This window comes from Aspergillus pseudodeflectus (genome assembly GCF_044049435.1).
Source record: "Aspergillus pseudodeflectus strain CBS 756.74 chromosome Unknown BJX68scaffold_5, whole genome shotgun sequence".
NCBI classification, from domain to species: domain Eukaryota; kingdom Fungi; phylum Ascomycota; class Eurotiomycetes; order Eurotiales; family Aspergillaceae; genus Aspergillus; species Aspergillus pseudodeflectus.
In genome coordinates, this window is record NW_027263781.1 from 181,362 (window position 1) to 194,915 (window position 13,554).

At 52.5% G+C, this 13,554-nt stretch overlaps 6 protein-coding genes across 6 annotated transcripts; 1 reads left to right on the top strand and 5 right to left on the bottom strand.

The window, feature by feature from the left end:
* Positions 1–43: 43 nt before the first annotated feature.
* BJX68DRAFT_160981 (anaphase promoting complex subunit DOC1) lies at positions 44–1,709 on the bottom strand. Its single transcript, XM_071036860.1, has 2 exons — positions 1,065–1,709; positions 44–1,001 (listed from the first exon to the last, which is right to left on the bottom strand). Exons 1-2 carry the CDS (start codon positions 1,609–1,611, stop codon positions 127–129), a joined length of 1,422 nt encoding a protein of 473 aa, XP_070903296.1. The 5' UTR covers positions 1,612–1,709; the 3' UTR covers positions 44–126.
* Positions 1,710–1,813: 104 nt separating this feature from the next.
* Positions 1,814–3,701, bottom strand: BJX68DRAFT_227986 (phosphatidylserine decarboxylase 1). Its single transcript, XM_071038782.1, has one exon. It carries the CDS (start codon positions 3,595–3,597, stop codon positions 1,957–1,959), a length of 1,641 nt encoding a protein of 546 aa, XP_070903297.1. The 5' UTR covers positions 3,598–3,701; the 3' UTR covers positions 1,814–1,956.
* Positions 3,702–3,824: 123 nt separating this feature from the next.
* Positions 3,825–6,138, top strand: BJX68DRAFT_227988 (uncharacterized protein). The gene is made up of 2 exons (XM_071038783.1): positions 3,825–4,356; positions 4,416–6,138. Exons 1-2 carry the CDS (start codon positions 4,108–4,110, stop codon positions 5,994–5,996), a joined length of 1,830 nt encoding a protein of 609 aa, XP_070903298.1. The 5' UTR covers positions 3,825–4,107; the 3' UTR covers positions 5,997–6,138.
* A 30-nt stretch (positions 6,139–6,168) lies between these two features.
* On the bottom strand, positions 6,169–7,318 carry BJX68DRAFT_262682 (phosphoglycerate mutase family protein; the record flags this gene model as incomplete). Its single annotated transcript, XM_071044502.1, has 3 exons — positions 6,169–6,832; positions 6,894–7,216; positions 7,283–7,318. The coding sequence occupies 3 exons, from the start codon at positions 7,316–7,318 to the stop codon at positions 6,169–6,171; spliced, it is 1,023 nt and encodes a 340-aa protein (XP_070903299.1).
* A 219-nt stretch (positions 7,319–7,537) lies between these two features.
* Positions 7,538–8,834, bottom strand: BJX68DRAFT_227991 (40S ribosomal protein uS8). Its single transcript, XM_071038784.1, has 2 exons — positions 8,222–8,834; positions 7,538–7,949 (listed from the first exon to the last, which is right to left on the bottom strand). Exons 1-2 carry the CDS (start codon positions 8,352–8,354, stop codon positions 7,690–7,692), a joined length of 393 nt encoding a protein of 130 aa, XP_070903300.1. The 5' UTR covers positions 8,355–8,834; the 3' UTR covers positions 7,538–7,689.
* Positions 8,835–9,436: 602 nt separating this feature from the next.
* BJX68DRAFT_161009 (karyopherin beta) lies at positions 9,437–12,862 on the bottom strand. Its single transcript, XM_071036861.1, has 7 exons — positions 12,633–12,862; positions 12,486–12,544; positions 11,577–12,383; positions 10,892–11,520; positions 10,004–10,839; positions 9,841–9,952; positions 9,437–9,790 (listed from the first exon to the last, which is right to left on the bottom strand). Exons 1-7 carry the CDS (start codon positions 12,670–12,672, stop codon positions 9,607–9,609), a joined length of 2,667 nt encoding a protein of 888 aa, XP_070903301.1. The 5' UTR covers positions 12,673–12,862; the 3' UTR covers positions 9,437–9,606.
* Positions 12,863–13,554: the final 692 nt, after the last annotated feature.

Consider the following 13,554-nt stretch of genomic DNA (forward strand, 5'->3'; position numbering starts at 1 on the left):
CCGAGCGCCGATTATAATATGCAACCACCTTTCCTGCCCTTGATTTCGTAACGCAAATGAAATAAGCCGCTTGCCCTAACTCCTGTACCGCAGAAAGGAACATGGATGAAATGACGAAGAATCTGACTACCGAATCACTGGATCTCCCATCCAATCCGGCTCCTCTAGCGCAGTCACCTTTCCTCTTGTGCTCTCACCATTGCCGTCGCGTCCATCATCATCGGCAGCAGCACGTAGAGACTTGCGGGCGCTATGTCTGCGTGTTCGGCCGTCTGCCGATGCAGACGGGGCATTGCCGATCCGTCGACGGTCGTCGTCTCGGGCAAAGACCTGGAACCCACGTACATGGGTATCCTTTCCGTTTTGATGATTCTCTATCACGCGCATTTGGAGTACCATGGCCTTGAGGACGTTCCCAGCATAAGGATCGTCGTCGTCATCATCGTCGTCAATCTCATCGTCTTCATCGTATACTGCAGTTGTAAAACCGTGACTGCCTCCCTGAGTCTCGGTGTCAGCGACCAGCGAATCGTCCGCTAAGACAACATCCGAATATTTTCCCTTCCCCTTATCCCGTTTCCCCTGAGGCCGAACTGACTTGCGTACCCGTCGGCGGCGACGCCTGTTCCGCACCCATCCACCATTTTGTCCGCCAACGCCATCAAGCGGCACATCTACCCAGCCGCAGGGGTTGTCGCCTTCCCACGTCGCGAACTCAACAAGATCGTTGCCGCCCATGCCCGCCATGAACGTCATCTTCGTAGGCGTGTAGCTCTCATCTAGGCTAAAGTCAAGGTAAACTCTGATCTTGACAATGGCGACCAATTTAAAAAAGTGTAGCGTGAGCGTATGTGGCTGCGGCCCATCGGATTGCCAGTACTGTGTATGATCTGTATTTCGGAGCGCCGCGACACCGCAGCCGGGCTTATGCGTCGAAACGGTCCAAGACGCGAGCGAGGATATCTCACGGAGGTCGCTGGGGAGTGGAGTGGGTGATTTATCTAAGCAATCGAGCCCGTTAGCTGTCTGTACTCTAGACTCATGGAGTAGAGCAGTATACCTACCTCGATCATGCATCATCTCATCCTCGTCCTCAATATCCACATCCCCATCATCTTCAATCTCCTCATCCTCAACACCTTCCAAGTCCTCCCCCTCAGAAAGCTCGACTTCTTCCCCATCAGCATCTAGCCCACGCCCACGTCCAATCTCCGCACCAAACCCCACATCTTCATCCTCCTCATCACCATCATGCTCGAACCCACTATCCCCTTCCTCTTCATCCTCTACATCCCCTACAGACGACCTGGCTGACCTTCCAGTAACACCACGCCCGAACAGATTGAACAGCGCTGCTTGTGCCGCCGCGGCGCGCCTCACGGGCTCCGGTGCACTCGGTCCATCGACATGGGGATCAATTGGGCCCGACGATGGGTGGAGCTGTGGGATCGAGGTTCCCTGAGATGGAGGTGTCTGAAATTGAAATCGCCCTGGCTCAGGGAATATGCGCTGGTATTGCCGCCGTGCCTGCTGTGATTGTGGAGGGGAATCGGAGGAGGGGGGTTCGGTACGAGGGGCCGTGGGTTGACGGCGGAGCAGATGGCGAGGCATTGTAGGTGATGCGAAGGTCTATTGAGGTGCTCTCTGGATTTAAAATGTCCCCATTCTCTATTTTTTTTGGGTGGAAAGGCGTCCAGGGGAGTCTGCTGTTGAATGATTGGGGAAGAGTGTTTCTGTTTGGGTTCTTTCCTGCGGTGGAATTCCGCGTCACGTGTTGGTATACTTCAAGGGACTGGACTCTGGATGAATCATATTAAAAAAAAAGTCTGAAGCTGCAATTGTTTGCATAGTGTATTAAGAAGTAATAATATTACATCACCATAGTTATTCAGGGAATAATACAACGACCGGGACATAACGCCGGTAGCAACAAAACGGTAGAGCGCATATTTACATCTACTCCACGATATCCACGTATGCAATTTTTTGGCCCATCTTGATGCGTTGGCCCTTTTCAATGGTCCAGTTTAGTCCGCCTTCTCGTTGGCCGCCTGTCCAACCGGCATCAAATGATTTGCGGGTGCCCATCGGAGCTTCAAACACCAACACGATTGAGCTTCCTAGCTGGAAACCACCCATTTCTTCACCTCGTTGAAGGGGATGACCCCTGAGAGTTCGGCTAGCGTGAAGGTAAGTAGCTTCAGCGAAGCCGGGGTATTGTTCGCCTCTCTTGGCGGCTTCGGCAGCCGCGATATCTGCTGCTGTGTCTGTTGTAAGGCTATTGGTGCGTAACTCGGAATCAAAGTTGATTTTAATCGAGCCCACGTTTGTGGCACCTACGGGGGTGTAGCTGAAGAATCCCCAGCGCCACCGACCTAGGAGTACGACGCGCTCGTTGAGTGTGAAAAGACCGGGAAGATGGCGTTGCAGGTAGGGTGAGACAGAGAACAGTTCGCCTGCAAAGTGCCGACGGCTTTCGACAACCCAGGGAACAGGAGAGTGGAAACGGTGATAATCACCAGGCGCAAGGTAGATAACCACGTAGTAGAGGGCATTGTTCGAGGTGGGCTTGGGTTGATACCACGGGACACCATCGCCCCGGGCAAGGTCCTCGCGCACTTGGGCTTCGGATGTCGGTTGGGATTCAGTAGAAGCATCCATGGACGTTGATCGCTTTCTTGAACTTGGCTGGTCTCCGGCGAAGAGCGACGGCAGAGTGTAAGAGATGCCATTCATCCTGGCAAACTCTTCATGGGCGGTCATGTTTGCGGCGTCCTTTTGTGAGGGTTCCTTTTGATGATCCATAAACTTTTTCGCGTGGTCAGCCTGAGACGGGGTGGCAGAGCCCAGCAGTGCGTCTAGACTGTAAGTTACGCCTTTGACCTGCTCCACCTCTCCCCGTTCTATCAATCCAAACTGAAGGATACGTCCATCGGACGGAGCTAAGATGGCATGCGGATCCGGATCTAAAGGCCGGGCGCCAGGCTTTAATTTGCGGTAGAAGAAGGCAGCCAAGTTCGGGTAAGCGTGAAGGTCGGGTTCCGCAATTTCCTCCAGGTTGACGCCGAAAACCCACGAGTATAGCTTGAAACCCGGAACACGAAGGTAGTAGGGGAGTTCAATCTCATTGAAGCGGCCCCATAACCGAGACATTGCCTTCAAAGGCAGGGTGGACATGATCTGGACCTGCCATGGACCGCTGAGTCGGACTTTTGGGCGCGGAGGAGGTTTTGAGAAATCAAAGGACTCGCCCGTAGCTTCAGCCTCCCTCTCTGCTCGAATGCGTTCATTTCGTTGCGACTTATAGTAATGGAGTATACCCAAGAGACCAATTCCTAAACCGACTGGGATCGGATACCATTCAACCTTGGTATTTCGCAGGGCAAATCGCAGCCGGGAGCCGAACGTGCTTCTGGGAGACGAATTTTGATTCTGATTGTTGTAGTTGGCTCGAGACTTGGAGAAGAACCGAACACCGGTCCTGAATCGGTCCGGAGCTCCAAAGGACACCATATCTATCGACCCAACGGTATCTTTCGAATTGCGCAAGAAGTTCCGACGAAAAGGAACGGTATAGCTGGATAGGCACGAGGCCATACTGCGAGCTTCACACCCTGAAACTCATCCCCGTAGCGGTGGGGGAGGAGGAAAAATAGCAGATAAAGGCAACCGAAGGGCGGGAAATAATGGCAGATTGTCTCATGTGAAAAGGCAATCCGAAACAGGGAGATATGATGTTTTTTGGGGCGCGGTCTACCGCCCGATTCTGCCGGGCTGATAAACGATAGCGACCGTTTCCCCATGCCTTCCCTCCTCCACTCTTCCCCATCTCCTCGTCGGCTTCTATCTATATGCTTATTCCCGTCCCTCTTTTAAATCGCTGACTTTATACCTACCTATAGCGCGGGCTAAATCTTCTCAGCTTCACACCGAGGGTTGTGCTTGGGGTTACCGTCCTGTTGTCGGAAAGGCCAGCGTCACCATATACTAGACTCGAGCCGAACCCCCCGCGTCACCAACTTTCCTTCGCTGTTTCACTTAGTTGGCCTTTTCTCTTTCGTGTCCCTCCGCCACCTACAAGCAAAGCTCCTTGTTCAATTATCATCCATGTCTCAATCAGGGGAACCGAGTAGCCCGAGTAGCCTTGTTGTCCATGTGCTGTGCCCTTCCGTTCCAGCGCCGAATCGATTCACGTTTGACAACCTTTCCTTGAACACCACCATCGCAGACCTCAAAGCCCGGCTTTCACGCTCCATCCAATCTCAGCCCGCTGTAGACAGTCAAAGGCTGTTCTACCTGGGAAAGCCACTCTTAGACGATGGCGCGACCCTGCAGTCACTTTTCGGGCCGCTGAATGTAAGCAATGCGCTCCGGATCGCATACTCCGTCTTCAAGGCTAACATAAACTTGTTCAGGGCTCCGAGTTCTCGATACACCTTGTTCTCCCCCCTTCTCAGCCTCAAACCTTGAAATCCACCTCCTCCACTGCAAGTTATGATTCTCTTTCTTCATACCAAGCAAGCACTAGCATACCGAGAGACAACACGTCACAGTATTCTACTGAGCAAATGAACCCTAGAGCAAGACACAGGCCCCCTGGTCAGTTGAGTCAGACTGACATGGCACGTGCTTTGCAAGAGAGTGCCCGCCGGCGTCTCATGGAATTGAATCAACGAAATGGAGGATTTCCCCATCATCGAAGCTGGGACTCGGCCCTCTGGACATCGTCGCGCCAGCTCCATCGATCACCGTTGCATATACCGGAGCCGTCAGCACCTGGTACACATACCACAGCACCTTTTGTGGCGACTCCTACCTCGCCGTATTCGGCTTCGGGGCATGAGCTACAGCTTCCTGGCGAGGTCCAACCGCGGCTGAGACTGCTCAAACAATATATTAGCCTGGCGGAAGAACAGCTAAATTGCGGCATTGCGCCCCCGTTAGACCATGTAATTCAACTCCGCACGCAACTATTTAAACTACTGGACGACCAACTGCAAAGGCCTCTCTCCGAACGAGGCGAACACCTTGAACCATTGGTCTCTCGAGTCTTTGAGATTTCCTCGCGCTCGGATATTCTCCGCCAACGCCATCTGCTGACTGTGCACCATGGCTCTCCCAGGGCAGCGGCTCCTATGTACCTTCTCTCTTCACCCAATGGCTACCAGGCTGTTGTTGCATCGCCAACCGCAGCAGATACCTCGCGGCATTACTCCTGGGCTCGTGGAACAACACCTTCCGCCAGTAATGCGCCCATGCCAGATGCACAGCAACCACACGCGGAGGCAGCCGTTATGGAGAACGTAGTCCGTCAAGCTGTGCTCAACCAGCGGCCTGCTGTCGCCGACGGTCAATTGGGCTTGGGTCGGAACCTACGACGACTGTGGCTTTTTGTGCGGCTATATTTCTTCTGCTTCATGTTCAGTCCTGCTGGGACTTGGACGCGTATTATTTACGTTGCTTTCGCCGTAGTGGCATCGATCCTTTCAGAGACTAGTGTTCCACGACGGGTGTATGAGTTAATCCTCGCCCCTGTTCAGCGACACCTCGAAGGGTTGGTGCACTTTGCGCCGGAGGAGCCACTTCCGCCACGCGCACAAGGTACGGAAGGGACTGGTGACGACGCTACAACGAACCAGATGGGAATTCGGAATGACCATGACGCCAACTGGACTGCTGGTTTGCACCACAGTTTGCGAAGAGTGGAGCGATCCGCAGCTCTCTTTATCGCTAGCTTAGTGCCTGGCGTAGGAGAGAGGCACATCGAGGTACGCAACGCGGCGGAGGCCGCACGCAATGCTGAACTGGCACGTCAGGAAGAGGAGCGGCGCCGACAAGAGGAAGAAGCTGCCTCAGCTGCAACCGGAGAACAGGAGACAGAGGACCAGACGCAGGCGGGAGATGCAGCGGTGTCGGATTGGAGCACTCGCGCAAGTACAGGGAGCCCAACCCCAACTGAACGCCAACCCTTGATACCCCAAGAAGCCTCGCCATGATCTCGCTTCTCTCTGTCCTATTCATTGTTACTATCTGGCGTCACTGGTCGTGGGATTAGCGTCATACCCGGTTTTGTACTTGCAAATATTTTCACGTTAGCAACCACATAGATAGTGTCATCTACTCTATCATTCATTCTCCCTTGGGTATCTGGATACACTAGACTATACTCTATAACTTCGTCCCCAACTTCGCCTCTCCACCATCCGCCATCGGCCCCGTATCAAACGATTCCTCTCCATTGAAATGCCACCCCCTCTCCGCACCACCACGCAAGAAGCTGCAGTCCCCGTTCAAAACACAATCCCACCCACCACCTACCCCTCTACCACCTTCCCACTCCGGCACAACCGTCCTCACAGGATCCGTAATCCTCGTACCCGGTGCCAAAACCCCCTCGTCCTTCTTCACCTCCACCTCATCCCCAGCACCCCTTCGGCGAAAAGTCGACAACCCCGCCGTGAACACAAAAAAATCCTCCTCACTGGAGTCACCCGGCATATTGCCCGTTAGTACCCTCCCCATGGCAATTAGCGGCGCCGCATGCGAGCAGATCAATATCGCCTTATTCGTCCTCTCCTCCGGCGGCTGCAAGGCTTCGATTGCCGCGACCTCGGCGTCCACTTCGGCAATTATGCCCGCTAGGGCTGTTGCGAGGCGGTTGTGTAGTTGCGGGATTGATTCACCCCTTGTGGAGGTATAAAGGAGGGCATTCGTGCGGGATTCATGTAGAGTGAACGGGGCACGAGGTTTGTTGTTGGCGGGGAGGGAAGTTAGGGTTGATAGTGTTGGTGGAGTTGGATGGTGAAAAAAGGTCGTTGAGCCATACCATTCTCTGTAATCGCCCAGTTAGCCAGCTCCTTCGTTTCCGAATCTTCAACGGAGAAGTGCATTACCCAATCCCATTCTCAACCCTAATCTCGAACTCCGCGCCTTTCTCTATCTCAATTCGCTTTCCATCCTCGTTTCCCTGTCCCTTAGCAGCAGCACTCAAGGCATCGACGGTCGGTTGAATTGTTTGTAGGCATCTCCAAAAGGGACTCGAGTACACACGCCACGGCTTCGGATCGATCTTATCGCCCACGATATGCGCAGCGAGTTCGTGCGCTTGGCTGACGCCGTGAGAGGTCAGCGTGGGATCGGAGGGGTTCCCTGTTGGTGTGGGGAATTGGGAGGTGTATTTTCCGGTTTTGTAGTCGATTGTCCAGTTTAGACGGTGCTATGAGGGTATATTGTTAGTTGCGTTGCGCAGAGGTGTGGTGATCATGGACGGGATGGGACGTACGCCGTGGCGGGTTAGGTAGATTGTGTCGAGGGGCATCGTGAATGGGAACGCATTCGAAGATGCTGAGGATGCTACCGAAAGAAAGGGGAATGATTAGGAAGAGTAGAGGTGTTGAGTTGGGGTAGGGCCCGGAGAGGTTGCGGGGAGTAATGGTGATGAAGGCTGAACCTCGGCCCGCGATGGAGCCCTCAGATCCTCAACCAGAGAGGCCGATACTACGAAAAAGTCTTAAACTACGGATACAAGAGAATATAATGAGGTTCAGACATGAACATGGATTAGCGAACACAAACTATCTAGCGTCCAGTACGGGTATCATCCCAACGCTCGCCAAAAGTACATTTTCACATCCCATCCAATCCATGACAGAACCATTTCAATTTTTCAACTTTTGGTGAATTTTTCGCTTAGTAGAAGAAACCGAGGAGCTTGCCAGCAACGTGCTTGCGGCGAGCCTCCTCGTGGTCCATGATACCAGCGGAGGTGGTCAGGACGACGAAGCCGAACTGACGAGAGGGCAGGAGCTGGACAGCCCACTGCTCGAGGTCACCGAGCTGGACGGGGTAGCGGGGGTTGATGACACCGCACTTGTTGAGACGGCCGTTGAGCTGGATGACGATCTTGCCGGAGCGGTGGTCGTCAACTTCCTCGAATTCACCAATGTAGCCTGAAATAGGTAAAGAATCAGTGGGTCTGTAGCGAAGATTTAAAGGTTGCCATAACATAGGAAAGAAGCAAAGGAAACTTGTAAGATCTCCGCCGTCATATCAGAGATATGAACGTTTTAATATCTCGGGCACTTAAAGGGCAAAACTTGTAAGAGATCGAAAGCGCCGCCTAGTTATCAACCCGAATTTCTGTATATCCTTGATCTCACAGATTTCCTTTGCTTCTTTTCTAACATCATGGTATATCGGATTGAAGAGAGAGGTAACATACCGTGCTTCTGCATGACTCTCAGGAACTTGGTGATGACCTTGGAGCTAGGTCTGATAAGCACCTGGCGCTTACCAGCCTTCTCGGCGTTGTTGATGGCGTTGAGCGCATCGTTGAGGACGGATGTCTTGACCATTTTGTCGGTATTGGGTTATTGACGGAGAAGAGAGATTCTCAAATCGAGTTGAATAGGACTGGAGATGAGGTATCTGTATTACGAAGATCCTCTTACCCCGTCGTTCGGGGGGTCGAGGGTCGAAAAGTCAGCCACCAGTAGTCCGCGAGCGCAAAGAGTGCCCCCTTTGGTTGCAACAATCAAAAGGGGTTCTTCAGCCCGTGCCGTAATGAAAGATGCGTATCACGCTGGAAGGATCCTGGTCCCCGTTGAGCTCTTCGAGGTTCGAAAGTCTTGCATCAAAAACTTTTTTTCCAATACTCAAGACGCTCTGCTTCTCCGGTCGCAACTCCGGAGAATTGGCGGACCAGGAATTCCATTGTGATTGCTCTCTCAGACTAGCTGTAAGGCTATAGAAGAGGGGGGAACTTCAAAAGAAACATACCTCTATTGACGGTACCGACGGTGGTGAACGAGGTTGTCGAAGAGCGAAGGTTGATCAACAGCGGTGAAGTTGAGATTTCCTGCGGGCTGTGGGCTAGGGTTTCACCCGCCCTACCCTTATCAAAAAGTCACATGGCGATAAGAATTTTATGCCTGAGGCCACAAAATCGACTTTCAAATATACCGAGTGCTCGATACAGTTCTACGGCGCTTAACCAACGTGCTTATTCAACGTTTTGTCATTCTCTATACAGGTTCTTTTGGGTCAGGGCGAGGGCTATGTGAGGGTCAGGTCAGGGTCAAATTATACTAGCACGTGGGTCAAGTACTTCATGGCGGTGTATCTCTTAGGGGTTACATAAGTTGGGCATACATGAGATAGGGGAAACGATGCGAGTCTAATAATGAGAAGAAGAGGAAAAAAGTCAAGAGGGAGAAGACAGGGGTCTGAAATGAAATGGGTAAATGGTGTGCATTTGGGACATGTCATAACAGTAAAAACGTCCGAAAAGCATATGTTTACCAGCTGTCCTTGTAAAAGGTCAAGGATATGTAAACATCACAGGGGCGGGATCGGGTAGGGTAGGCTAGGGGAGGGGATGAGCCAAAAGAGTCGGGGTATAGAGGATGACGGGGACATGTGTCAAGGGGGATGTGCCAGTTTGGCTGTCGCAAACGCCGGCGAGTTGGCTTGCAGCTTGCCGCTAGTCATGGCATTTGAGTGTCCGGAGGACTCCAAGGTAGACGGTACCTCTTCACTGCGAGGCTTTGTCTCGGGAGATACCGAGGGCGTTGGTGCCGATGGTAGAATCGATCTTATACCGGTGGTTTATGACATTCCGCCGCCCTGCATGTTGATCTGGTTCTTGACCTGTTCGCGGGCCCAGCGAGCGGTTTCGATAGTGCGAGGACCATATTCACGGTTGGTTCTGGTTTCCCTCACCAGGCTCGTGACCCACTCGTTGCGGAAGTACTGAGAGATGGAGCCGTCGGGGAATGCCTCAGCAAGATCACTGACTTTTGTCAGCACGAGCTCCTATAATTTGATTGAGGAATGGCTTACCCAAGAACACCCATCGCCGATCTCATCAGTCCCTCACTGCGAGTAGTGGGGTCCTGAGAAATGAGACGAAGAAGCTCGAAAATAGGCTGGACAAATGGCTGAAGAGATTTGACTGCAAAAGTCAGTAAATGTACGAGTGACAAAAAGTGGATTCGTGACATACCTTCAGGCTTGCCCTTGTATGCGATCAGAATACCACCCCAGGCGTCCATGATACCCTCACGAAGAGAGATGACATAGTCGAGCATCTCGATAGTAACGTCGGAGTTAGCAGTGACGAGGGAGGCCTGCTTGAGCACGGTGCCAACGACGTTCAAGTACTTTTCAAAGTTGACACCGATAGCCTGGGCAATATCTCCGAATGTCTCAAGGATAGCAGGCTTGAGCTGGTTCGTCGAGCTCTGTTTAGAATTAGCATAGATCGCGAAAGCAACGCACGCGCTACTTACGCTCAGAGTGGTCATCATGTGGTTCATAAAGGTATCGCAGTACGGCGCGACCTTTTCGTTCAGTGCACGAGAGATATCGCTGACGAGGCCAATGGCCATGGAGCAGAGGCCCGGCTCTTCTTGGTTACCAAGGGCACCGTTAAGGAAGGGGCTGAAAGAATCCATGTACTTGACAAAGTCCTCGTCCAGAGCACTGGCAATGGCGCCAACGGTGGCAAACACAACGTCAGGTACACTGGACTTGGGAGGCACGCTGGAGAGGACTTGGAGCAGGATTGTCATGATTCGATCGGCCTGAGGCTTGATTTCGGCCTCGAGTCGCTGAACGATGGCCAGGATGACACTGGTGATGCCGGTCTGCATTTCCTCCAGGGTAATGCGGTCTTCGACGCTGACAACCTGCGATTGCATGGGAACGGTGTGCTCCAGACGCTGAAGGATGACTTCTGAAAGGCCAGCAATCATACCAAGGTTGTCGTTGGCAGCGTTTGTCACGAATGAGTTGAGGACTTCGTAGCCCGCAGTTCGGAGCTGGTTGTCCGCATCTTGTCTACAATATAGTTAGCTAAATTTCCCCCCTCCCAAAAACAGAGGCTACATACCTTTCGGTGAGAGCGAGGAGCGACTTGACGCTCTCCTCGAAATACCTCGAGAGCGGGTTGGTTTGCGCGCCAATATCGCCAGCAAAGCGGTCGGCAACGTTCATCAACGCCCAGCAGCATGAGCTAGCGATCTTGGGGGAGCTTGCAAGGCCGTTGAAGAGGCAGGAGATGAGGGGTTGAAGGTGCACTTCAGGGTCGAGGGTCTCGGAGCAAAAGTCGCAAACACGGCCAAGGGCGTAGGCAGCGGAATCGCGGACCTGGATGGATTGGTCTTCCATCATGCTGACAATAACACTCAGGGCTTGTTTGACCAGAGGCTCGAGAACCTTGGGGTCTGGGCCGTCCATGATCGCACCGAAAGCGGCCACGGCGGCATCTCGCTTGCGCCAGTCTCCATCACGGATGTTGTTCTCAATGAAGGAAAGGACAGGGGCAATGACTTCGGCCTGAACGCACTGAGCATACAGTTGCAGAGCCTGGTAAGCCGCGCGGGAAACGTTGTACTCATCATCACCAGCGTCCTCATCCTGTCTGCACATTGACTGCAGTAAAACGGGGACAACTTCGCGGGTAGCAATGCGCGCAAACCCGTACATCGGACGCACATCAGTCAAGCCTTCTGATTGAGCCTAAACAAGACGATTAGATCAAAATATGGCCAATAAATTTTGCAAAATATACTTACGGCAGCGTTATCATCTTCGATGGCAATCTCTTCCTCGCAAACGGTGCACCAGAATTCAATAGCAAGCTTGGCTACATCTTCCTCCTCGCTCTTCATGCCCATAATGCTCAGGCCAAACAGAGCCTTTTCCATGTAGAAGCTCATCTTATCGTAGTAGGCGCCCATGATGCGGTTCAGACAGCCAAAGGCACCAGCCTGGACACGGAGATCCTCGGCCTGTGTGGCCTCACAGACGACCTGCATAATGTAGTTGCGCTCACCCTCGTTTTCCATGTTCGACCGGACAAAGTCCACGGAGTCACTGAGAGCCTTGATGGCGGCATATCGAATGTCCATGTTCTCCTCCTCGCGCCGAGCACCCTGGACGACAGCTGTGAGGATAGCATTGGAATGTGCCGCCAAACTCTCACGAAGTTCCAAATCTTGGGACTCGCAAATGAAGCCGATGGTGACCAGAGAGGCCTGCTTCAGTTCGTTGGAGCCGCTCGCGACATTCTGGACGAGGATCTGCATCAGATCAGGCCATTCATTCCGGGGCAACTCGATAGCGGCGATGGAGACGATGAACTGGGCGGCGGACTGACCGGCCCGCCCGTCTGCGGACTTGAGTGTGTCGAGGGCAAGTTGCTTGACTTGCGCCTTGATTTCTGGGGTAATTTGCTGGAGCCATTTTCCTTGAACTTCGTGTAGCCTTTCTCGATCCCTGAACGTAAAGGCGTTTTTTAGGGCGAGACCGGCGGCGGTTCTGATGTGGGATGCGGTGTTTTCATTTGCAAGTTCTTGTCCTAGAGTGACCAGATATCCGGCCTAGAAAGCGAAACAGCGTTAGCACATTGACAGGCTCGGAGAATTTGTGGTCGAGGAAACGGGCGGAAGAAGGGGAAAACAGTGTGAGGGGTCAAAACGCACAAAGTCGACCTCCGCCGCATGAAGCAACTGTTGTTCAGCGTTGGTACGTGTGGCAGCATCTATACATGGCGGGAAAAAAAAGGACCATTAGCAAGACGGCTTTTGAAACACACCCTAAAATAGGTGGAAGGAGGAATAGAAAAATACCTGGCGAGATGGTGCCTTCCAACACCTGAGTCACATTCATATTGGATTATGCGGGAGATGATACCAAAAATCACAAGCCAGTAGGAGGTTGTGAGGGAAAAAGAAAAGAAAAGGAAAAGGGAGGGAGGGGAAGATGGAGAGAGAAAAACTTCGTCTCGCCTGATATTAAAGGACGTAAGAGACAGGGAGAAATATAGCACAGGAGGTCCACGGCAAAAGAGTGGTGTCGTGTGGACTGCAGGTGAAGGGCGTGTGGAAGAAGGGCGAATTATGAGATGGTAGATCGTGGTGATGGTTTAGGTTGTTGTGAGGAGCAGGAGGAGGGCGGAGGGCGGGAGAGGTTCACTTTGTTTTTGTGGATTATGACGAGGAGCTGCCTGTTACTGTTGGGGTCCCGTCGCAGTCGTCGTCTTTCGCACTTTTAAAACAGCCTGTCCTCTCGGTCAACAAAGGTTCTTTCTTCTCTCGACTCAGGACCGACTCAGGACACTGAAAATCAGAGCGACGAAAAAGAAAAGAGACCAAGGTGCTCAGTGGTCTATTACTTGAATCTTGCCTTGGCTTGCTTAAGGCTGAGGCTAACTTTGAAGGACAAGAGGGCCAGATACAGGGGGAAACACAACAGCAAGTAAATCCAGAACGGGATACAATCAGAAGCTGATAGCCAACACCGTACCTGGTTTTATGTATAACAAAATGCGTTCTTTCTTTCCGCAGTGTTTGAGCAGCCTGCAGCTTGCTTTCAAGTTGATGAGTCCCCGATTGACACCCACCTCCAGATGATGGACGACGTTCAAAGGCGGCCGCTGATTGGCTGTACTTCGACTCTCGCAGCCCCGATCCGGCTAGCTCGGCACGTGATTCTTGATCCGGACAAAGAGACTGGCGTGAAAGATCACATTCTTCGAAGCTCAAAGACCTG